At 32.8% G+C, this 26,103-nt stretch overlaps 2 protein-coding genes, 1 long non-coding RNA gene and 1 other non-coding gene across 7 annotated transcripts in view; 2 read left to right on the top strand and 2 right to left on the bottom strand.

Moving 5' to 3' along the window:
* Positions 1 to 20,308, bottom strand: part of SPR (Sex peptide receptor) — a 62,777-nt gene extending 42,469 nt beyond the window's left edge. For 2 of the 4 annotated variants that reach the window (XM_008192618.3, XM_015977772.2), the window contains exon 1: positions 20,178 to 20,307. The gene's annotated coding sequence lies outside the window, so the exon portion shown is untranslated. Of the gene's footprint in view, positions 1 to 20,177 lie in introns of all 4 variants that reach the window. The other 2 variants (XM_064359141.1, XM_015977769.2) reach the window with 2 other exon arrangements.
* Positions 1 to 23,606, top strand: part of LOC664162 (probable 26S proteasome complex subunit sem1) — a 68,739-nt gene extending 45,133 nt beyond the window's left edge. The window contains exons 2-3 of the transcript XR_010335669.1: positions 23,329 to 23,425; positions 23,473 to 23,606. This is a non-coding gene — a transcript (probable 26S proteasome complex subunit sem1). The remainder of the gene's footprint in view (positions 1 to 23,328; positions 23,426 to 23,472) is intronic.
* On the top strand, positions 22,626 to 23,203 carry LOC135267270 (uncharacterized). Its single transcript, XR_010335671.1, has 3 exons — positions 22,626 to 22,693; positions 22,746 to 22,925; positions 22,986 to 23,203. It is a non-coding gene; the product is annotated as an uncharacterized LOC135267270 (long non-coding RNA).
* LOC664172 (uncharacterized protein) lies at positions 23,114 to 25,094 on the bottom strand. The gene is made up of 3 exons (XM_008192775.3): positions 24,045 to 25,094; positions 23,757 to 23,993; positions 23,114 to 23,703 (listed from the first exon to the last, which is right to left on the bottom strand). Exons 1-3 carry the CDS (start codon positions 24,594 to 24,596, stop codon positions 23,593 to 23,595), a joined length of 900 nt encoding a protein of 299 aa, XP_008190997.1. The 5' UTR covers positions 24,597 to 25,094; the 3' UTR covers positions 23,114 to 23,592.
* Positions 25,095 to 26,103: the final 1,009 nt, after the last annotated feature.

Raw genomic sequence — 26,103 nt, 5'->3', positions numbered from 1 at the left:
TTTCAATAATTTCTGACTAGTATGCAAACTTCGTGATGTGAGATTACACAAAAAACGTAGACGTATAAAAACATTTCACAACAGAATAATAATTATTAATATAATTTGGGTAAATACTGCGTATCCACGCAGAAAATTGACTCTGACAGTGTATTGATAGGGACTCAGGCTAAATTAGTTACCGTCGGACTTTTGTGATACCGCGTTCTGTCGTAAAAACTCTAATTTGCCTTGATAATCAAATTTTTTGCAGAACAACCACAAGGTCAAAAATTGTATTTGGAACACAAAGCAGGGCCTAATTGATATTTAGTTAGCGTTCTTCATTATTTCACAGTAACCGAGTTAAATTTTAAAATTTTAATTACAACTCCTCTAAGGATATAGCGTTTTAATCCGTTTTCTCTATACTTGGTTAATTCATAAGCGAACTTTTTGCAATATGATTATGTTAATCTACTTTCTTATTTACGTTGTGAAGCTGTTCGAGATACCCCATCACGTTTCGCGATCTGGAAAATTTCAGAACTCTCAGCTGGAAAGCGTAAACATCCTCTTATTTCCAATTATCCTCTATTGTCGTTATGTTTGAGCAATTTTCTCATACGTAAATAAATGTACACCTTTGGCAAGCCTTAAATTAGGTTCGTTAAATTTCAATTGAGGAGCGAGCCGAAAGTTTAAGCTTAATCTCGTAATATGAAATGATTACGTAGTACAAGCCAATTTACGTAATGTTTAATCAAGACGATTGTTTTTGCCTCTTTGTTTCACTTACTAATAAAAATTCTCATAAACAAATAAAATTGGAGAATAAAGGAGCGACCGCTACCACTTCACCAAATGAAATTGTTTATTTTTGTAAGGTACGTGAAACTTCTAACAGTAGTCCACTTAGTCCTGCCACAGAGACAAACTGCCGGTTGAAGTCTTTTTGTTAACCAAATTAAAAAGACTTCCATTACTGTACAAAGTTGACTAATGAACAGAAAAGCTCAGCCGAATTTAGCTTTGAGTAAGATCAAGGACCAAAAGAACCAACAAGGAAATAAATTCCTTTGAAATGCCTACGTTTCAATCATGACTCGACTTTATTGACATTTTGCTATTGATGTGCAGGTTACAAACTTACATTAGATTGAAACTCTATAAATAAATGGTGCAGAAAAGGATTAAATTCGAGACCACAAGTTCTAGCTCAAATGATTAACTTCCAAAGCACCGGGAAATTAACTGAGGACATTAAAATACATGTGAGTCCCAGAATTCGTCTAATAAGAATTAATGACCGGCGGTGTAAGCCATTCATAAGGCAATGTTTTCGAAAGTAGTGGCACAAGTGCAAAATGCTTTAAGTGTCAGAATACTGTCATTGGATGATAAATGGAGAAACCGTCGAGGAAACAGGAGACTAATAAATTACGACATTGTGTGGTGCAATACTCTTATATGAGATTTTCGGATCCATTTACCTCCTTCCATGCGTGGCGCAAAATAAGATTTTCATAAATGGTCATCTGCTTTTACTCAGTGGAATGAGAGACAATTCCTAAAATTTGAACGCGGTAATGTTGATAGATGTACACAAATAAAGGTTGCGTGACTGCCTGATATCTTCTCCCACATAATAGCACATTTGTTAAGCTAGGCAATAATTAATTACATTTTAGGCATTTCTCATCAAATACTCGCGCAAACGTCGACATGAGTCATGCAGGATTTAATAACACATTTTACTTAGTAATTATGTAAAATTCATTCCGTTTGTGCGGTTCTCGAACCTGAAACACTCGGTCTCTAGTATTTATATAATTGTAATATCTAAATAGAGAGAATATGTAAAAAAATCACTTGTTGTAAAATGAAGATTGTACAAAAACTAAAAATTGATGTTTGTTGTTGGTAACCGAGACTTTTTACCATTACTTAAACAAAGTTTGCGGCTGAAGCCCTAAGAAGATAAATGTTCATAGTTGTTGTGGGTTCCGGGCATCTAACAGTGTAAAGTTTCTTCAAACTTTCTATCACACTGTTGCTGCAATAATGTACTAGTTTACCTGCATACATAATAAAAAAGCTAGCTACACGAAAATTATTTTTGCTTCAAATAAGTTATAGATGTTTTACGCTGCGAGTACAGATTAGAAAGATTTGCATTTCGGTTACATGACTAAAACAACACGAATTACGGGTAGATAGCGTGCCTTAGTGCTTATCATGGGGTGTGTACAGAGAGTTAAACAGAAAGGATAAGTTTTCCTGAATCATGTTACCAACTTGCTGTTTAATGTTAGGGAGAAAATACGTACGAAGCTTATTAAATTTTATTTGCAGATAAGTTTTCACATTTATCAAAAGTTGAAGGTTTAATATTTGGCTAGATACAGCTCATACATACGTATTTCCACACAGACGTATTTTTATCAGGTTATGTAGTCGTAAATTTCCTGTGAGAGTTAGTATTAGTTATCGAACAAACTATAGTCTTTTTCAAAATAAAAAAACATTACTGTAAGTATAAACCAAAACATGAGTCCCAAGACTTATCACCCCTTATCCATAAAAATTCGAAATTAGCCAAGTCGGCAAATTTAAAGCGAACTACCCATTAACCGAACGAGTCCTGCTATAAAACCTGCAGTTACAAAACAACATGATCATCCTAAAACGTTACATTCGTTTTTTATTATTGTTACGCCCAGAATTAGTTTTTGAAATAATAGTCCTATGACAAATTAAAAAGGAGCTTTTTAGTTGCTTGTTTTGCTGCATTAGCGTTTCAGGATCTGAATCTGAGCAAAGTGGAATTGTCTCATTGTCTCAGTTAAAAGAGCCGGAAAGATATTTTGTATTAATGAGAATTTTTCATGGAGAAAAATAATTAACTTTACTTTTCAAAGCTTCTACAAGCAAAGATGGAGTGTATGAATTCAAGTCACGAAACTTCTGTAAAGATAAAGCTAAAGTTTGAGACGTGTAATGTAAACAATGATTTTTCTTGTAGCTACGTCTTTTACAAAAAATTCTTTAAATTATTAATCACATTTTAAAGTTTTTCTGTATTTAAAACTCATCACTCGCTCACTGACATGTAATCAGCATTAATTAGCTAATTATGGATGCAATTAAATCCAGTCGCGCGTAATTTACTAATTTAAGTTTGCTGATGCCTTATTTTTAAATAAATTAATTTTTAATGAAATTCACAAAGTTCCGTTATAAATTAATGGCACTCCTCTGGCCTCAAGACCATAATCAACAATTCTTTCGCCGTGATAATTTTATATTACGTTAAATTGAAATATGTTGACTTTTAAGAAAATTTAAGTGTCTGAGGGTGTCGCATGTAAAATTTAAAGTTATAGAGGGATCCACTGAGGGCATTTTGCTGCTATCCATTCGAATATAATAGGACTTTCTTCTATTCGGGGCAATAGTCAGCAACCTCTATAAATAGCGTCTGACCTCTGCATCACCAAATCTTGTCAAATGTATTAGAAAGAGCGAACAGCGATTGAACCTCTGCAGCTCAAAGAACCGCAGTTAAACACCCTTTAAGCGAACATAAATCCCAATCTAAGCAGTCTAACTGAATATTCGCTTAATGTTTTAGAAATCCCCGGCTTCCACAATAATTTAGGGCATGTTCAAAGTCACATTTCGCGTAAGATCTGCAACGTGTTACGTGATATTGTTGACAGAAAACATTTTAATGAAAATTGAATAAAATCAATTGTCGATATTTTCCTAAAAAGTAATTAATTGTCACTGTATTCAAAAAATATTTCCATCGCCTGTAATGCGTTTACGGGCAATGAGGGAGTAATTCGCTTTTAGTACTTGATGTCAGTGACTGAACTTTTAATTTTCGACATACGCGACGCTCGAAAGTATCCGATAAAGTTTAAACGCAATAATAACAATTTGATCAACTAACGATACAATCTAATAATCGTAGAAAGGCTTTTAGTGCCAGAGACATGTTTCACATAAATGCAAAGTTTGTCGGATAACCAAAATAAAACAGCGAGGATACTGCAGTCAGAATGGTTCAAATCATAAATATGAGAGAATTCGTATGCTAACAGGAAAAAAATGGGAAGAAATGCAAGGTAACAAAATCTAAATTTTTAAGTACCTACTGCTAGGGAGGTAAGCAAGTTCTTGCATAATATAAAAGGCTGGTGCACGGAATCTCTAAGCTTATTGTGCCCCTGGCGTCTCATTATTCTAGCGTCCAAACACCGTCGCATGTCGGATAACGTTACTTGAGAAAATTTACTCCACGGTCGCCACATTCTCAAGTAGCTGATATTTTATTCGTTTAAAAACAACCAATTACGTTCGAAGATCGATTAAAGTGTGAATATGTGAATAAGTTGACTTGGATTTTGAAATTTTTCGCTCCGGTGGCAAGAATTTACCATAAAATCGCGTGAACAATAAACCGGGACATCTGCATCATTTTACAACCCCAACTCAGACTTCTAGCAGATATCGTGCAATAAAATATAGAGACCATATAGCTAAACGTTCAACAACAGTTTACATCAGGAGCAAACAACCCTTGTCAAAATCTCCATAATAATCCACACATGGTGTCAGCATTCTATCTTAATCTGCGATTTGAGTATCGATAAACCCCATCGATGTGGGAAGAACGATTTCTGCGCTTTGATAACAAACCCACTAAAGGTGATGGAAAATGGCGTTTTTATCTTGGGGATCAGGTTTATGCTAAAACTGTTTTAGCAGGAAGATTATACACATTTTCCAGAAAATTCCTCCTAATCGACAAAAAACAGCACAAGAAAGCGGCTTTCATAATAATGAAAAATCCATACAAGTTTCATTAATTTGGAAATATCTCTGTTGAGGCACTTTACAGCATAATACCTTGAAAAACAGCAAATAACAATTTTTTGTCGGAGCACATCGTTTTCGCCAACTCCAACTTGCTGAAATAACGTTTTCATACAGTCCTCAAGAGTATTGCCGGGATGAAGATTATCCTGCCTCATTCGTAAAAACTTTCAGACACTGACATCTAAATGCTGATATCTGGAACTTTTATCTTAAACATTTTTATTCGATTTTCGACTCGACCTGGCTCTAGCACGTTCTGAAACGCTGCTCGTGGCGATTCGAAATCAATTCTGGAAAATCAGATAAATGCTATGGCCATTTTGCCGAATAAACAGTCACAGCTGAACGGCTCTCGCTTTTAGCATTGCAAAAAAGTTGTAAAGCGCAATTTTGTACTGGGGCTTGCTACTGTTCGTTTATTTATTGCCTGTCATGTGGTTAACTAAAACTACACTCTGGGCTAGTTAAATATAATTTGCATTAATTTGATTCCGTTAAATACAAACCTCGGCAAATTATGGCGGTATGCAGAATTTGCGGGTTTGTTTAATTCTCGCAGAGACTTCCACTGTTGTTTATCAGCAGAAGTGAAAGTACTTGGATCAGCTAATAAGTTCACCTAAGTCGCGACGTAAACTAATTGTTTACAATTCATTAAAAAACCCGTGTATTCGTAGCCTTAGTTTTTTTATTAGTAGATCGAGCTTTAATTGCGAAAAATAAAGGTGCAAAGCAGTCGTTCGTTTTATGAATGTTAACTCTATTTTTATAGATTCGGAATGCAATTCCATTGGTAAACTGTCACAGTTTAATTTCATTCCGGCATAATTGATGCAGAATTAAAGTTAAATGTACTGAAAGTGAGCTTCGTCTAATGGGATTATGCTCTGTAAAATTTTACTACGTTTCAGCAACACACCGCGTAAAATATCTATTGGAGGAATATTGCCAAGAACAAAGCAATTAAAAAGGACTAAATATTTGAACAAGTACAGGACTTTAATTAAGCATACTTCTTTATTTTTCATCGATCAACTTGCTACCTGAAAGCTTTCGGCTTTTTTATCCTATTAAAACTTTTCAACGTCAGATTGTTTTCGCGTAATTCGATTAAAAATTCCAAACCGGAGTATTATCTCCTATCAATCTTCCTTATTAGTTATTTGAAGTTAAATAAACTTCTTAAGTGAACAAAACTGGGATAATCGCCGTAATGATAATGAAAAATCACAGCCATTGCCGTCAAAAACATTCTTCTAAATTTACACTTTCGCAACGTAAATCTCTCAGAAATTCATCAAGATTTACCGGTAATCAATTCAACGCACCTACGCACCGAATGAAACTCGACACGTGTTGTTCAGAATAAAAAATTGCAAAATACGTTACAAGGGTTTAAACGTAATTGATTATAATGTCACGGCGATATAATTAATCCGTGTTGAGACATCGAAAGTAATTTTTCATTTTCCTGCGTTCGTTAGACAGAATATAAACAGATTTCGTAATTTCACCATTTAGCACTTAATTAGGTCGTACGCTTTAGCCCGAAATATCGAAAAGATTTCAACAAAAAGACAGTCCTCGCCGAGTTTCCTTACAAACACGAGTTCAAAGACAATTTTTTAACGAGATTTGCCAGTGGAGATCTGAAATCCCTTTATCGGATCGCTAACCGCAAGAACCTGAAATTCTCCATTTGCGTTTATTTGCGTTTCAGTACAGAGCTTTAAAGTAATTGCATATTTTAAACTCAAAAACATTCGCCGATTTGGAGCTTTTGTCACACGAATTACCAGCGGTCATTCCTAATTAGATTTTCATGTTTTATGCTTGCTTGGAAATAAAAATGCTTGTAAAGTTAATAAAAAACATTTATTCTTGCAAATAAGTAGACTTTACAACAACTGAACAATTGTTCGAATTTAATTAGATTCCGGGACTTGATTTTAATTTTGCGTTGTACTACATGAATCATCTTGTATGAATATTCCAATTAGGGATAGTGGACGAGTTGCCGCAGTCCACTCCTGGGAGCTTTTTGTTGGCTTCCACTTTTAGCTTTTTGTAGACAATGTTTGCTTAACAATCTTCATTACATCTCTAGTTCTAATATGACACGTTTCCTCCTTGCAAATAAATATTTATGTTCCAAATGGTTCATTAATTTGTTCCACTTCCATATGGCGGTAAATTACAAAGCTCTTGACTAATTAAAGTTTCCACTTCATCATCATTAATGAAAGGATTGTTAAATGGATTAATAACGTGGAGAGTGCGGCTTTTGTTTAGCGTTTCATTCGCACCAGCAACAATTTACCCATCTTAGGAATTCGGGCAGTAATTTGGCGGATTTGTCTTGAAGTGAGCAGTGCAAGAAGTGCGAACAATACAAAACTAGTGTCATATCGGGCTTGGTCTGATAATTTAAATAAGTAAACTTACTTATGGAGATCTGAATATGGAATGAAATGAATGGAATTACATCTGCTTTAAATTCGAATGGCATTCGCGGAGGATTTTGTTGACTATGCAGATTGGGCGAACCTGCTATGCACGAATTTAATATTCTCAACTAATGTACGTAGCACAAGTAAGCAAACTTACTTAATCGTCAAGATTTCTCCGGCATCATTTCAAGACGAATTCGGCTGTTAAATGGATCCTCGAACAAATGTTTTCAAATTTCAATTAAATTTAATTGTTGTACTCTCCAGATATTACGAGCGAGATACAAGAATTTATCGCCAAATATCGATCGATTTTCGAGTGCTTCTGCTTTCTCGTAAATCCCACTTTTGTGTATTGTTGCTAACCAGATCGCAATTTATTTTCGCGTTTCTTGCCTCTCGAAACAGCGGACTTTATTCGAACTTATTTACTCCCACTTGAGGCATTACCTAACAGATTCTATTCGGTCCGATCAAATGATATAATTTCACAAGTCAACGGAGTTTGCTTTCACCGATAAAAGCTCCGAGTTTCTGATCTAGACAGTTGATGTCATTAAATGCGAGCGATGTAGCAGGAAAAAATCATTTAAAAATATGTTTTTGCCACTTGGTTCTTGTCCGAAGATCTCGTTCCCTCTTATTTATTCAATTCAATTCCAGGAAACTTGTTGACCTGGATTTGCGTTATGGTCTGATTATTTACCATTTATAGAAAAATGTTGCGTGAACTGGGCGAGATAAGCTTGGCATGCATGTAAATCATTTCGTTACACTTAAGATTTAAAATTGCAGTATCTCGTAAATTAGTGCAGCTGTGTTTGTGACATCTGTAATTATATGACAAATGATACAATCATTACGGTAGTCCGTTCATCAAAGCGAAAATGTTAATGTTACATAATGAGCATGCACTAATTTCAAAGCTTATTCATGCTGCAGCATGAATATAATAATCAAATCATTTTCAATTTCATATTTCAAAAGCACGTTTAAAAATGAAGTGATATATTGGTGACAACAATTTACCATTTTTGCTTAAACAGATTGATGAAAATATCAGTCAAAGCTGTGCAATTTATAGAATTTTCTGTAATTGGCTTAATTAACAATAAAAACATTTACATGTTTGCTTTTTAACTCTGTTTTTACATAAATGGATTTTAAGTAATTTATGCATTAATTAAAATTTTGTAATTTATCATGCAAACATTAACTTACGTCCAGAGCTGCCATTCAAATGAACTTTTCTCACTGTTATGCAAGAATAAATACGTGCTTACAAAATAATTTATTTATGGAAAAGTAATTTTATTAAAAGGTAAAAACAAGAGAGTTTGTTTTTTCTTTTACAATTTGTTTTTTAAAAAATTCTTAATTTGGAATTGAAGAGCTTCCATTCTCAATTATGTAAGAAAAAAAAATTGAGCAAAATAGCTTTAATTCATGACGTCAATTTGTACCGTAATATGTTTAAAAATTTGCGATAATTTATATTGTTTTGCATAATCATTATAAATGACAGGAAAGTAATATCAGCGGCTCACTCTGAAATATGCTGGATTTATTATCTCTAACAACAACGCACAAGCTTTGTGAAATAACTCGTCGTCAAAGTATTTATTCTGTCTCATTGAATAATTGTATTAATATTAAATTTGCAAATCAAGTTACCAGGAGGATTAATTAATAACATTTCAGGATATACTCGGACTAAATAAGATATTAATTAAATTCAAAATTAAGGCACTTCATTACACAAGTTTGTAGTTGAATAGGGATCTACATAACTTTCGGAATCCACAATATATTCAAATGTACGGTTGAAGGGACTTGAATAAAAAGACACATTCCGTAAAACAATATTTTGAAATTGCTGTAACAAATGCTCGTAACATAAAAATGGTGGAGGCGCCGGGCTAATCTATCGCCACAAAGTTAACTTTCATTTATTTAAATTTATTTAAATAATTGAAATTGCAGTAATAAACGCCGGTCATTGAAACTTTCATTGAGCGTAAAAAAATGGTGGAGGCGCCGGGCAAACACATGCCTCAAACCATATTGATGAACAATGATAAAGTTTCTAAATTTTGCTTTATCAAAGGATAGTAGTTCATATTGCTCTAGGACATATGCCGTATGTAACTGATGGAGCCCTCCTAAAATATGTAAAACAAAACGCATTCAAAGAAGCTCAAGAGACAATATTAAATCTTAACTTCAATAGTTGTTGTCGTCACAACGTGGGAGACAAATTCAATACCAACGTCTGAAATAAATAAGATTGCGCATGATTTAAAAACCACTTTTTTAAACGAATTCAAAAACAAATTGCGACGTTTCCTTTGGGAGTCTTTCTAATTCGCACGTGTGTTTGCAATGTTGGGATTAATTGAACGAAAGATTAACTCAATCAATTGCTATTGAACCTTGAGGGAATTTTCCTATCGAGCTCAATAAAGTCGCAATTCAAAGAAAACGTGAGCTAAAAAATCAAAATAGCAGAAAAGGAATCGGCAAAACGGTGGCCCAGCATCGGATTATTTACAGTGAATTTAATGTTTATTTTAAGGAAAATAGTCGACGTTGTGATATTAAATGAAATGTGAGTTTAAAAGAAAATAAAATAAAGTTTAGATCGCAGTAAAAGCACTTGTAACACATTTGTTCTTTTTTGCCACGTTGGGCAAAACAGTGTAGCTGTCTCAAACATGTGACGTATAAAAGTTTCCAATATTTATGTTGATTCCATTGTACTTTATAACAGTCGCATTTCTGGTGTTGTAATTAATTGATAACAACCAAAATATAAACGGCCACAGCTCGGAGACTCGTATTTCTTGTGGAAACTTAAACGGTTTGTTTTCAAATTAAATGTTGTACTTGATTACAATCACGAGGTGCTTTAACAGTAAATCTCTTTATCTTGAAAACCCATTCTTTGTAGTGAAACTTTTAAATGCGTTTATAAAGTTATGTAGGTAGTTTAACAGTTTAAAAAATTACAAAAACACAGAAAGAGTTAAATAATTGTTTCTATTTTGATCGACAACAGGTAAATTCAAATATATTCTGTTACACCTTGTTGTTTATTCATGCGTATTGTTTATCTGCCAATTACCAAACTGACCGTTGATTTGCTGGAGCAAATAAATCTTTACATTACGGCTGACTGGTCAAAATACATATCCATTTTGCTGGTAATATCTTTGACTAATGTCTTAGCTAAATCGCCCATAAATGTCATGTGATCGAATTATAACAAGCACTATAATAAATGGAACCGACATTTTGATAGCTCCAGAAAATTATGTCCAAGTCTAGCTGTAAATATAAATACAATTTAAGTTTATTGTTTTTATTGTGGTAATTAGAGAAATTAAGAAACAAGTTGTGCCATTCAACCGTATTTTATTTGCACTACACCTGCATTCGGCTGTAATAAAAAAGGTAAACTTTAAGCAAAGTAGAAATTGCAAACGATTCACAACGTTTACTGGTTTTTTATTAACAGTAAAACATTTGTACCTCGTAAAATATAACAGAAGATAATGTTTTTCGTAATTTTCTCGTAAGAGCCAGTTAAGTTTTATAACATAATTGTTCAAGTCTGAACATTTATTTGTCTTGTATATAATTCGGAAATAAATTTTACTTCAAAATTAATTTTTGAAAATACAAGTATACCCTTAGATCTTGTTAACCTTAGAATAATTAAACCAGTTAATATTGCACATAAAGCGTCGGAAGAGTGCTTGCGTGGCAGGAAGAACCTATCCATATCATTGTTATTACATTTAAGTGCGCCAATAACTGAGAATACCTACTGAACCATATTAAGGCACAAAATTAATTAATGATTATCCTTGAATCAGCACCAAGCAAATGTGTAAGATAGGCTTCTCTAACAATTTCAACTTGATATTTTATCTTATATTACATGGCAGATTCAATTAAAATTAATCTAATATAAAAGACTCATTTTATGGGGATTCGACTCAAGGTAACCTGCATGATAAGGATATTTACACGTAATACTTTCTAAACATATTATTAAGAAAATCGATTTTCAATTTTGTGAAAATGGAATCTCGTATGAAGCATGTCTGAAAAACTAAATAGGAAAATGTGAATACATTTTTTCTTGTTGTGAAATTTAACACATTACTGAAACGTAGTACGTGCAAGAACAATGAAAATAATCGCCGCAACAGTTTATCGTTTCATGCCTTGTTCGGCCTCATCCAGATATAATTATTTCTGCATGAGGTAGTTCGGATGGACAATTATGTTTAATCTGAAGCATAGGAACGTTAAATGTCGCATAAAGGCTGTTTTACAAATCAAAGTTACGGTATTTAAACCCGATGAAAAGCTCTTTATTGTGATAGGGATTCGATAAATGACTGCCCTTTGCGAGGACTGCCTTCCGGGTGTTTCAGATACCTACCAGGGTTTATGGAAATCTCTATATTAAATTATGTATGATTTATTTATTGGATTATTTAAACCGCATTATTACTATAAAAAAAAATAACAAACTACGTTCTTTTTTGTTTAAACCTTCTAAGAAGTGATTTCGTAAAAAATACGTGAATGTGAGGTACAAAATTTTTAATAAATTTTGATGAGATTAGTGTGAAAGAAAACTTTTGTAATCAACTCACATAATCTCTTTGATTACAAACTTTGGTGCGTAAATTTCGAAATATCGATTAACGAAACTACGTTAATGTAAGATGCATTTACGTACTAAGCAACTTTAAAACTTTGGAAGTTTCAACTTTCACGTAAGCCAGTTAGTGCCAAATGTTAACCACATCTTTTTGTAACAACTTGCAGGATGGTTTATTAATATTTAATCTTTAGATAACTTTTTTACTTGAAATGCACTGGACTTTTAAGCGAGTAATTTATTATTTGGATCTTAATTTTTAAACTTTATAGTCATATTTGTGTGAAAATCTCATCAATTACAGCTCCCTCAGCGATCCAAGACTTGCTTCTTTATTTTTAGTGTTCGAGTTTGAGCACCAATGTTATTAATGACCCTTATCAAAAATGTTCTAGTCGAAGAAACACTATTGATGACTACACCTTAAAAAGAGTTTTAATCATAAATCGCAATTACTAGTAAGTTGACAGCGGAATAAAATGTTTTCCAAAAAATTGAAACTGCTGAAAGTGGTCACAAATAGGGAACATAATTTTTGGATGAAAAACTGTGACGTAATTTCTCTAATGATCCCATTGCGCCATGATGTCAAATTAATATGTAAGCTTCATCCGACTGTAAAGCAGGTAACTGACGCAATTATTTCCGAGCACTTAATGAAGCAATTAGAAACATTCCCAATTTAAATTTCTTATCAAGCTATGCCATTTTTGAATTTAATTAAACCTTGTAATGCCATAATGTCGTTAAATATACTCGTCCTTAGAGAACACTTGCATAACTACAGTTCACGTTTGTCTCTGCAACAGGTACAAAAGAGCATTAACGCCATTTCAATCCTATTATGTGCTTGGAAACTAAACAAAGTAACATATTTCACGTAATTTGAATAAAAGTGATTACAGATTCAACTATGTGGAACAAAGGCGACTAATTTTATTTTCGGTACAAGGATGCACGAAGCGAAATAGTTTTTTGATTAAATAATACATCCCACAACGTGCTTTGAGACATAAGACGACAAAGTTGTACAAGAGTAGTTGTACAATTACTAAAGTTCAAAAAATGTTTTATTTCTCTTCTGATTGTAGAAAGGATTACGCTATTGCACAGACTAGACATAATTAATGGATTACCAGCTGATGTGTTTACAAGTCTAGACCACTCAACGATAAAACTCCTTTAAAAATTTCCAATGCGATCAATGACTTGTCGCCTGAAAATCATTAAAACTTATTTTGCTTGACTGGTATCAGCGTATTATTCAAATCGATGTATTTTTTACGTTTATAGCTTCGTTATTCGTTTTATAACTTTGTTCTTTAATTGCAGCCTTCAAACCGTCGTGTCATGTCAAATGTAAATGATTCGAGCACAAAAACCCGGAATGATTTCTTTGTGAAATAAATCAATGGTTTCGCTGCTGGTTTCATTCTAACCCAAAAGAAATATGACTTCAAACTTCTTTCATCCTTAATTTGCTCATTGACTTTTTGTTAGGACCCCTCTGGCGTTTAAAATTGGGCATTTTTTAATTAAACCAATCACAAACTTCAGTTGACTCCTAATCATGAATGAAACTTGATTGGTCCATTTCAGCTTCAATTACGCAACTATTTTAAATTCAAATTCAATCGAAAGCTGCATTACACGGTCTTTGAATGAAAAATAAAGGCTTCAGTCGAGTGAAACGCCGAATGAGTTCGAATCAATCCTAAATCTTAGATTGTAAATCAAACCGATTGAAGGAAGTTATCTGGCATATTTTACCAGTGGAAAGCTTTAAAATCGTAAGAGATAACAAGACGTTTCACGTTTTTAATACGACTCCTGCACCAAGGGATTGATTTAGAATTGATTGCGAAAGTAAAGTGTTTCGTAAATACGCGATGTGAGCTGAATCCAATTACGTTTGCCGTCTAATAAGAGTTCCAATTTCAAATAAATAATCGTACAGACCGGCTACCGGAACAAAATGTCACGTTATTTAGCAAAATAAAGCTGTTTTCTACTTCTGGCATCTGCACAAACATTTTCAAACTGAACTTTTGTTTACATTTTTATCTAAGCCGCAGGTCAGCTCATTTTAAATAATACATGTCTGAGTTGAGTTTCTCCATAAATATTGCTATTGATTCTTTTCTTACAATTTTCACGCACAGTTTCAAACCCAGATTATGTGGTGTGATCCGATTAACTCATGTACCTATGTTTGAAAAACTCGGCCTTTTAGCCTGAGAGCAGGTGTGTTATTAAATTTGCATATAGCATTTATAAAACAAGAAAGCTTTTCCTCGAGATGCTAATGCAATAAGCTGCTTAAAATAAAAGTACAAAATATGCGAGCTACATTATACTCTAGAACCACAACTTTTCCAAGTTAACGTTTTCTTTTCAAGCCACTTTTACCTACTTTTAAAACATATACCTTGTTCTAGTTGCAGTGTCGAATAAAAAATGTTCTGTTCTGTGATATTTAATTTGTTGATCCACAGACCAATATATTTTTAATCAGCTTTGGTGTCGAGTGCTTCCAGCAAGTACAAATTGAAAATAAGTTGTGTAAGACAAGAGGGAATATACAGTGAAACATCAATTTCCTTTGTGTACTTCAGGTAAATATCCGGTTTCCTATTATGGTCCTGTTATAAAAAGGCCATACTTTGTATACAACTTTTTTATAACTTGGCTTCATTTTATAAGAGGTTGGTGGCTGCCTACAAATTGATTTTCTCGAATTTCTTATTAAGCTGTGTAATATGCTATAAAAATATTTTGTTGCAGATCTAAAATTAACAAGAAAATTTTCACGCATATGAATGTAATGAATCATTTTATGAAGTTTATTAATTTTCCAGTGGCACATGAAACTGTGGGACGTTTATTATTTTTCAATAATTGCTTTTATTTCACTGGAAAGCAGATCGTATACTTGAACTTTGTTTATACAACTGCTGACATTTACATTTATTTTTACGGAATAACTAATCTTGCATCATAAGGTCAAAACAGCTTAAAATAGCACAGTCAACACTGTTTCCTCTATAAAAATATAAATTTTTCACGCTTCAAAGCTTATAATTAAATGTGTCCTTAGCTTATTACGGTTTTTGATGGTGTTAACTCAACTCAAAAGCGTAGTACAATAGTGTTAGTTAACTCACAATCTTGACACAAGATTATCTGGAAAAAACTCGATCTTATATTTTTCTTTGGTCCTTTTACCGCTTTAATAAAGCTACATGAAAGGCCTAATGCTTATTACGAGTCGGAAACTTCCGCTTTATTGCTAATTAGAAGATAAAACCATACGTACTGACCTTATAAGTTTTAATAAAGGTTTTATATGTACTCCGTGTACTCCTCTATAAACATTTTTAATAAATCAAATGAGAAACTTTCTACGTGTGTGCTAATCTATTTTAGCAATCTCAAACTTCTTCACGAGTTCAAACCATAAAACCATTCAAACTGTTGTTGGAAACTAATTTAACGCAATCTAATTTAATGTAAGTGATAGTTCGTAACGATATTGTGTGATAAAACAAAACCAATAATACTAATATCTTCAATAAAATCAAGCCTAATCAATTTTGTTTTGATCAATAAAAATGTTGTATCTAGGCTTTGGGCATGTGAAACTACTCTAGTTTTATGCCTTCACGAGTAATCTGCATGTTATAAGAAAAAATATCATATCTGACAGGCGTGAAACTAAACTTGGATTATGCTCACATCTTGAATCTAAAAATATATCGAAATTTTAATAGTAACTTGCTAAAAGTTAGAGGCTGTTTGAAAATTAAAATGTAAACTCATTTTTAGATGAATTGAAAAAAAAACTGGCATAAGCACCAATACATTTGTAGCGATTAGCAATTTTTTCTACCACATTTTGTGTTTAATGGATGACTTAATATGTGGCTGTGGCTAAATTTGACCAACGTTAGCAAATCCTTTATGGCTTAGTGACTTACTTTGTCGTAAATTCAAGATGACGAAGGAAGTCCTGCGGGTCTGATTGGGGTGATTTACGTATTGCGGATGAATAGATGTTAAATGAGTCACATCATCCGCATAAAAATCATTGTTTTTGCTGTGACATCATACAGGCGTTTTACAATTATTTATGATTTTTGCTTTGTCATAAATCATACGAAAATATCAGATGCTAATTATGGAAAAACGGGTTTTGTGTAATTAACAACCACTGATCAATCATCAAACGAAATTAGTTATCGTTTTTGAAATTTTGAAAACGATTCATTGAAGCTAAACCTGATCATTCGGAAACGCATGTTAACACCCATTTTTTTACATAAACAACTAACAACAGACGCTTGCCAGACCAACCTTCTCTGATGAATTAATTGTTACGTGTTATTGCAAGTTTATCATCATTAAGAAAATATCAAGCGAACAGAAACTATCCTCTTTTCCGGTTTGCTGGTCTCGCTTCAGTGTGTGTGGCGGTTAAAAAAAATAATGTTCAAAAGAACTTAGGTTATAAAAAAGATTCGCACTAAAAATTCAGGAAACTTTCCAAAGGAAATGTTCCTATCTTTAGTCGTAAATAAACAACTGACACGGAAACTCTTCACGGGCGTTGAAGCCAGTGTTGAGAGTAGAAAACAACATTATCTCGCTAGAGGAGTTTATAGTCCGATATCGGCCTGCGAATGAAATGATGAATTTTCGAATGAAAGCAGAGAGAAATTTTACATAAAAATGATGGGAGAGTTTTCCTGAAAGAGCACTTAAGCTGTGCTCATTATGCAAAAGTGTTAAAATAGCTAAGAACTAGACGGATAAAATCGATCGGAATTTAATAAAAGAACAAAAGCAGCATCACCCTGCGGAAAAAACGTCTGCGTAACTAAGTTAACATGGCATCTCAATTCAGACGTCCCCGTCGCATAAAAAATTTACTTAGTTTCGTGTCTCGAAAGTGAATAGTTAGAGGATTTCAATGAATGCAAGACGGTGAAAAGTAATAATATGCGAAAGCAGACGAAACTCATAAATAGGCTCGTAAAAAATTCACGGTTCTACAAAGATGGGGCGAGCTGGTTTTAATTCCAACATCAAAAACCGCCCTCGTAAGTGAATTCATCATTATTTTTTACCACACTCAATTGAAAGTAAATTTAATTACCACGGGCTGGGTAATTTATCAACGCTCTTTTTATTTCAGTGATTGCATTCTTTTACGAATCGAGACCGTATATAAGAGAAAACCCAATTAATTCAACGAGACAACAGATAATTAAAAACGTGTGCTAATTGCCAATGTTTACTCAAACCAAAAAAATAAATACAGCTTTAAGTCCGAAGAATTATAGTGTTTTACCGTCAAAACAAACCGACAAAGTGATACCTACATAATTGAAAATGGAAGAATATTGGAAAAAGCACGTTCCACAAATATTTTTACCACTCAACTAATTTCTAGTTTTGTAACGGAAACGACTTCCATTCGAAACAAAATTATATAAAAATCCTCTAAATAGTGTGAAATATTGATGTTGCAATCATCGCTTTAATTTCAATCCTGTAAATAAACAAGGCCTAAAATAAAATTCTACTAGGAGCAGTCGAATTTACACTTTTTCGTGATTAAGGCACACATAGTTATGAGAAACAGTATAGTATACTGTGAAAAATGTTCACACATTGTGTCAAAGTCAATATTTAATTAGTAACATACGAGAACTTAAAAGAAGTTAAAAGGGTTTTTGCCAGAAAGAAAGAACAAAGCGAAACTAACTAAAAGCACGTTTTTTCTTTCTGATTCTTTTTTTAATATGCACTCCATTCAAGTGTAATTACAAAAACGTTTCAGTTGCCTATTCCAGTGACGCCTTACTGTTGCCATTACAGGGTGATTCTAAAAATTCTCACGCGCATAGAATGATGCATTTCTATCACTTATAATATAATATACTATTCTCCATTAGGTATTAATGATGTTGTTGCTTATTCCGTAGATACGAGTAGAAGTAGTATACCTTTATTCTACAAGTGGTTACTATGGCACATTTATTCATTTAGTTATTTTTTTTATCTTACTAATAGAATAAAGTAGCCATTTGGTGATTTTTATTATTTTTGGTATTTTTTTATTCTAGCGATGAAAAAAAAAACTTGGCAATGCACCTATAAGAGAAAACGTTGTATTATACACGTAAAGAAAAGTTGGCGTTATCTCCTCGTGATTTCTTTCTAAACTCGTGCTCCGCAGATAATGAACTTTTCTTTACTTGTATAATAAACTACTATTTTTAATAAATATATCTCATGCTTATCAACAAGACAATAAGACTTAAAATTGCTTTAAATAATCTGACGTTTCGTATTCAAACAGTTGTCAAAACTTTCTTACACACAAAAAATCGTAAATTTTGACAATGTCGCAGAATAAATGAATAGTTTCCTTTAGTCAAATACGTAAAATCAAACCATATGGCACTTTTATATGAACAAAGCGTTCGCTGACTAAAAGAAAGATCAATATTCAAGTCCTCGCACTTCTAAGAGTCCTCTTTGATGTGGTTCCTTCTAAGCTTCAATACCTCCAAATGACAAATTGTTAGTCGTTAATCAAATATCTCATTATAAACTTCATCACATCGCTCCAATCTGATCAACATATTAAAGTGACAACTTCCGAAGTTTCAAAGTTTGTCTAGATTCGCCGATTATCGCACATTAACGTGAAGAAGACACAATAAAATTTTGAGTAGTCGAGTCCCTTGTCACAAGCTTGTAAAAACATCAATTTTGCTTCCGATATTGAAATGTCACTTTTGTTCAGTGGACGCGGAAGCATCATAAATTATATGAAAACGAATTTTATTTGCATTCGGCATTTGAGTCAATATTTCAAATGCCGTCGGAAGTTAAATATTTAAAAGTTATTAAGGCATTCTTTCGGTTGAGTTGAGTTTTTAGATATTGCCTTTAAATCTAATTTATCGAAGACGAGATTTATGCTTTCTTAAACGATACATTAAAGCGAACTTTCGACTGATCGGAAATGATTTTTTCATTTGGGTTTGAAATGTTTCATTTGATTGAATTAGTTTTTGCTGTTTGAAATTTGCTATACGCAAAAAATTGGGTCTCTTGACGGAACATGATATTGAGGGTTGATGGAGTTGTAATGGCTGGGCCATTTATTATTCAGTTCAGTCACTTATACAATTAAAAGTAAATTTTTCGCGGACAAAAAATTCGGGTCAATTCAAAAATTCGCAAAATAAATAAGTGCTACTTTTCCGAATTACAACGCCCTCATTCTTTGTGTGCTTTATATTTACGCTTTGAAAACATTCCATTACATTAATACAAATTCCGTTCTTGACGAGGTTGTTGATCTGAATTTCTTTCAAATCTACTAAAAATAAAGTCGTAAGTGCCTCTTTTGTGATAATTGCACAAGTTTGTGCGGTCATGCGGACTTGAACTGGAGCAAATGCTTTGTAGTTTCATGCAAAACAGCCTTTACCGCATATGTTATCTTCGAGATCTCCTTGACCCAATCTCGATTGCTGCTTAATGAGGAGATGTGGCCCTAACAACTTTATTTACTCATTGAAGGAGAAAACGTCGCAACGGAATATTGGACGACTCTCTGTTTTATTTTTCCGAGCATTCATTCTTTCAAGATTTCATTTTAAACCTTTGTATGTGTGTAAAGAAACCTGTAATATCCTCCAACTCGTGAAAAACTTACCAAGAAGTTCCATAAAGTTTGATGGAATTTAAACAACTTCTAATATTTCAGATCCGGGGAATATTAATTTTATGTTGTCAAAATTCGACTCTAAAGACTTAATAACATTACTTCTCGTAAAAGTTTCGACCAAGTTTTTTCAGTGTTTGTTAACAAGTTTTGAATTATTATTATTGTGTATTTGGAAAGCTCCAAATTTAGTGAGGACGAACTTCTGAACACTGAACTCTAATAAGTCGTAACAACTTTTGTATATTGGGATTTTCCAGGCATTTGAAACTTACGCAAGAGTAGTTTAACAATTTTTAATCCTTCTTGTCTGCCATAAAAATTCGCATTTATCAAAAACAAACTTTTAATTAAACTTGTCGCTAACTTTTTTATATTTTTTTATAATTAAATTTTTTTTGTAAATTAGTTCACGAAATAAAGCTAGAACTTTACTTACATTTGGTGTAAAATTTTTAATTGCAGTTTTCCCGCTTGATATGTCCATACAGGTGACCGCACCGCGTATTTTTCCCACAAAGGGCAGCAATAACACCCCAGTTTGCGAATGTACTGACAGATGGGATCAAGAATCCCAGTTTCATAGCTTCCCGAATTGTGTTGCGCAGACGTAAAATGTTCACAGGGCGGGTCATTCCCGTTAAATTTACAAATTTGAGAAAAGAAGAAGAAAATGCCAAACCTGTGAACTTAATTACTTATTTGAAACCAAACACTGAAACGGAATCGCAGCGAAAAAACGAACAAATTACTAAGTAGTCGATTTTTTTGACACTTTAATTAAAGTGAGGAAGATGAAGCCTTCTAATTACATTAATTATCACTTGGCTCCTTATTTCGTCTTATTGATTTCGGTACAAAACATGCCTCGGATGTCCTCCGAGTTTAACACTGATCAAGTTGTTTAACGTAAATATTTCTGCTTAATCTAACTTTAACCAGTGAAAGCGTTAGCGGCAGTGCGTTTATTGTTTAGGTCTTATTACAATTAAATTCTCATGCATTTAATTGTAGCTTCTGGTGAACGCTGAACCGTAGATCAGCCTGGTTTAAGTTGGAACGAAGTTGGTTAGGACGTTGCTTTTACAACTAAACTTTATGTAAATAGTTTGTTGCCAAACTGAAGGTGGGAAAGGTAAATTCGAAGATCCTATGGCTTAAAGGATGAATAGCTTTCAATGGACGAGATTTGTGTTCACGCTATAATTTTACGAACTGTAATTCGTATTTCACCCGAAATTGGTTTCCGTTTCCATGTGTCGATTTTATGCATTGTGACATCGACAACTTGCAAAATCTGTTATTTATTAACGAATTAAAACTAAGAAACTGCGATCGTCATTGGCATTGTTCGACAATAAGCACCAAAAGATTTTTATTTCCACCGCGGCACAATAAATATAAGAAGTTTATTGTTTCTCGGTGCGCTGTACGTATTTTCTAAAAGTTTTTTGTGACAAGAAAAATACGTTTCATTGTCTCATACTTGAGGCATTCTTTAATGAAGTTTATTAAGAAGAGAACGAAGTGAGAGACAAAACTTTAGTCTGCTGGAAACATTAAAAGTTGTTTTTCTGAACTACTAATTCACACAATGAATTTGTGACAAAAGATGAAATACCTGCGTAATATCAAATACACAGTTTCTATTTTTTTAAAACAACTGTCTAAATTAAATATTTTTTTATAATTTTGATTTATATTAAATTTATTGCAGTTATATTTGCCAGCAATATGATATTAATTACTGGTTTAATAATAATAGTTTTAAGTTGGTTAGGTTTTTTATTGGAAAAATGCAGAAAATCAAAACACATTGTTTTTCCACGAGATTAACATCATCATACGAAATTCAAAAGTGCTCCAGAATTGATGAAAACAGTATTGTATTTATTTTGTTTTGTAATGTAATTATAAAAATTGCACCAAAATGAAAAGACAAAAGGTAATTTTACGCACCTTCAAGATTTTTTTTTAGTCTAAGATTCGAATTATAAATTATCAACAAATAATCATTTAAATGTTACGATTTATGAAATCTATTTTATTTGGTTGGTTAAATAATCGGTCGTTTTTATTTAAACGCAAATCAAACGTCTGATTTATTAGAAGATGGTATAATTTACCAACAAAGAGATTATTTACGAGTAGCCGACTTTTTACAACCTTTTATTTGTAAATAAATTTTATTTACTGTAGCTGTAGTCCCGCAATAAAATTGACAAAAACTGATAACAGTTTATAAGTAAAAATTATTTTTAAAGATAAAAATAAAGCGCATTTAGTTCAAAATGTGAATTTCGTAAACAATTATCTGAATTATAATATTTATTTAACGAGTTTGAGTGTAAATCGGACGTTTTATTTCTCTAGTCTCTAATAGTCTATAATGAAATTTTAGCAGAATGCTAAGACAGACTTGACAGTATTTCGAACAATGTAATCGTGGATTAATTTTGAAATTTTTCAAGAATTACTGATCTGGTCAGCTGGAACCAGTATTATTGGTTGCATATTTAAAAAATTCGAAAATAATTTACTATTCACTCACTCTATACTTTCAACGAGAGATCTAATCTTAAAAAATAATTAAGTAAAATGCGATGTTGGTCTTTCTATACTTTTCAACAGCTAATAAAATTCAAAAAAATTTTTTTAATGAGCAATCGAGATTTTCTTAAGTGCACGATAAAAGCAATACTACTTACACAGTATTGGTAATTTTTTTAAATTTATGATAGAATTATATCCTAATTTAATTCTTTGCACGATCCAATTAAAAATTAAAAATGTCAATCTAAAAAATTCTGTAAAACTTGTAAGAGTTTAGTTCCTCGTCCACAGGTTGCAGCACTATATAAAAAAAATTACAGTTTCCTGTAATATAAGTAAATCGAATTGTCATTTCTAGAAAAGTTTCTGCACAATAAAAGCAATACTACGTACAAAATATTGGTGAGTTTTTTAATTTATAATGAAATCATATCCTAATTTAATTCTTTGCAAGATCTTTAAAAATAAAAAATATTAATCTGAAAATTCTGTAAAACTTGTAAGAGTTGGGTTCCTCGTCCACAAATTGCAGCATCATGTAAAAAATTACAGTTTCCTGTAATATAAGCAAATCGAATTGTCATTTTTAGAAAAGTTTTTGCACGATAAAAGCAATACTACTTTTACAATATTGGTAATTATTTTGTAATTTATAATCAAATTATACCCTAATTTAATTCTTTGCACGATCTAGTTAAAAATAAAAAATGTTTAATCGGAAAATTCTGTAAGATTTGTAAAAGTTTGGCCCTTCCACCACAGGTTGCAGCATTATGTAAAAAAAAATACAGTTTCCTGTAATGTAAGCAAATCGAATTGTCGTTTCTAGAAAAGTTTCTGAAAATAACGTTTCAACTTTTTACGATCATATCGTTCAAATTTTGTAATTATATCGATAAAACAAAATCTAAACATGACCGAGAAACCTAAGTTAGATCTTGGTGTTCTTGAGGAGGACGATGAGTTTGAGGAATTTCCGGTTGAGGGTAAATTTGAGGTTACAAAGTGATTTGCAGAATTGTTTCTCTTGCTTTCAGATTGGACCGGGAAGGACAAAGATGAGCAAGATATTAGTGTCTGGGAAGATAACTGGGAGGATGATAACGTGGAAGACGACTTTAACAAACAATTGAGGTAAAAAATTAGATGTTTGTGGACAAGAGCTACGAATAATTTTTTAGGGCCCAGTTGGAAAAACAGAAGGCCAAACCTCCAGCAAAGTAGTGGTAGGTTTACTTTAAATTTAGGAGTAATAAAAACAAAATGCAGTAATTTTTTTATTTTGTGAAACAAATTAAACACTAAAAGAAATCAGCGTCATATCTTTCACTTTCGGTTCTTGATCCAACTGCACATGACAGTAAGGCTTGAATAGTTCTTTCCTCCCCGCTGCCGTAAATGTAGCCATTGGCCTAAATAATTTTTTATGAGTAAAATACTAAAATTGGTTGAAATAATATATTACCTTATCAATAGCGCTTTTCAAATTTAATAAACTCCTCTCAGACTTAACATCTAATGGAACAAAACAAACCAAACTGTAGTCCTGAATTAAATCAACCAAAGCCTTGTTGAGTTTTTTGTATTTACTTGTAAGTGGTGCATCATCCAATAAGTCTAGTAGATAATCAAGGTTTAGAACATCAGTATAAAAATCAATATTGAAATCTAACTTATCCGCATTCTTTTTCAATAAATCAGCCTAGAACGAAATTTATTGTCCACAAATTATACAAATGTTTTCGTTTATTACCTTTGTTAAAACATTAACATGTGGTAGGGCAATTTGCATCATTGTGGAAAGACTCAATAAAAGGGTTGAAATAAATTTTGAAGGGTCTGAACAGTAGTGCGAATCCACCATATGGACAGCGCACAAATGATAGCCCATTTTCTCCAATTTCCCAAAAATATTCTTGATAGAATTATGGTGTGTATAGAGCTCCACTTGTCCTGGCATATCAAAAATTAAGTAGCTGTTTTTAATTTCAATCAACTGCTTCAACAGCCAATCAAAATTTTCCTCCAAGTACTCCATACAGTACATAAGGGCCCCGTTGGGCCCTAGCTTCAAAGTGTCCATTACGTCTTCAACAGTCACCAGCTTCATAACATCAATGGCAGGATTATAATTCATATTTTCATTAGCTGGGTCTAAGTTCACAACTTCCACTTTCCTGTTCAACTTGTCCTTATAAAAATCGTAAACCTTGCCGCAATACGTGGTTTTGCCAGAACCCGGGGGCCCAATTACAACCTGGCCAAAGTGATTCTCAGCAACTTTTGTTCTCTTTGCCGCAGACATCTTTATCCTGGGAGTAGTTCTTAATAGCTTCAACAATACCGAGGACTGTGTCCCTTGAATACTCCTTCAAGTTCAGGAAAATGAGTAGTTGTTTCCTGATATTGAGTTCTTTAGTTATGAATCTGGCGGCAGCTTCTGCGTAGATATTTTCTTTACCAAATAACTGATGAACTGAAAAGACAGGTTCGGAGGCACACACTCCGTTTTCAGTCTGGTCCACTGAGACTGAGTACAAACTGTACAATTTGCCGAATTGTGTGATCACGAAGAGATTCTGATTCGTGAAAGTACCAATTGCAAATTCGGTGGGTACTTCGTTAATTTTTGCAGCGAAGTTGAAAATATTTGATTTGTCGGTTAGGGACAATGAATTTATGAGTGAGGACACTTCCATAGTCACTTACACATAATTACAAATTACGAAATTATGCTGGTTCACTAAAATTAGTTCGAAAAGTGAGGTTGTGGTAGTTTGACAGTGTTCGCGACTTTTGTCAGGGACTGTACATTGGTGTATTCTTGGTTGCAGGACTTTATTTACTCAATTTTTTGTGTACAGGGGCTGGTCTAAAATTAATTATATTTTTTTTTATTAGAATCATAAAATTCCAAAAATTGTAAACCGATGCGTGTGATCTGTTATGGATGTGGCCAATTGAAACTGTTGTTAAGACAGTACTAGTGTTATTTAATGAATCATCTAAAATGGTTTTTATACAATTCATAAATAAATACAATTAAAAAAAAACCTTAAAAATTAATTTTTTTGGTAACCTTTTAAGCCTTCTTTTTAATATCTGAATCCTAGATTATAAAACACGTTTCCGATAGCAACGTGTTTTCACTATTTTAAAACACGCTTCCCATAGCAACGTCTTTTAAATTAAAATGTTCTAACGAAAAAAATTTTGAATAACACTTATGCGAACACGCTTAAAATTCTCGGGTGTTTTGGTACGTAACTCACATACGTTCGTTGCATAAAGATAGCCCTCGAACTTTATATAATGCTGATGAAAATGCGTATATTATTTTATTGAAAAAAAAACTTTTTTAATACATATTAAAAAATATCTTTGATGAAACCTCACGATAATTGATTCTTTATGTTCGAACTATTCTATACTCTCTGCCTCACTGGATTCTCCTGGAGTTTTCACAGTATCATTTTTGGTGACTAACATTTTTCGGGAAACTTTTATCTTTAAAAAATTATATTTTTTCTGAGGCAATTGTTAATTTGTTTTTTCTAATGTGGTAATTAATTCAAATAGAGGGGATACAAATTAAAATGGTGTAAATTAGGTATAAATATTAGCTGGCAGTACTTTTTGCATCATTCTGTAATAAAAGCTCAAAGAAAAGCTAGTCAAAGCTTCGCTCGTACTCGTTTTTTAAACTCTTTTTGCTGCATAAAGAAATTCAAAGCCACACATTTGTAAACCTCATCCACACAGGTGAAGGCTAAAAAACAAGAAGCGACGCTTCCGAGTTTCTGGTTCAGTGG

The sequence above is a fragment of the Tribolium castaneum genome, chromosome 1 (assembly GCF_031307605.1).
Source record: "Tribolium castaneum strain GA2 chromosome 1, icTriCast1.1, whole genome shotgun sequence".
NCBI lineage: Eukaryota > Metazoa > Arthropoda > Insecta > Coleoptera > Tenebrionidae > Tribolium > Tribolium castaneum.
The sequence above is the reverse complement of the archived record's forward strand: the minus strand, read 5'-3'. Positions and strand labels throughout refer to the sequence as shown.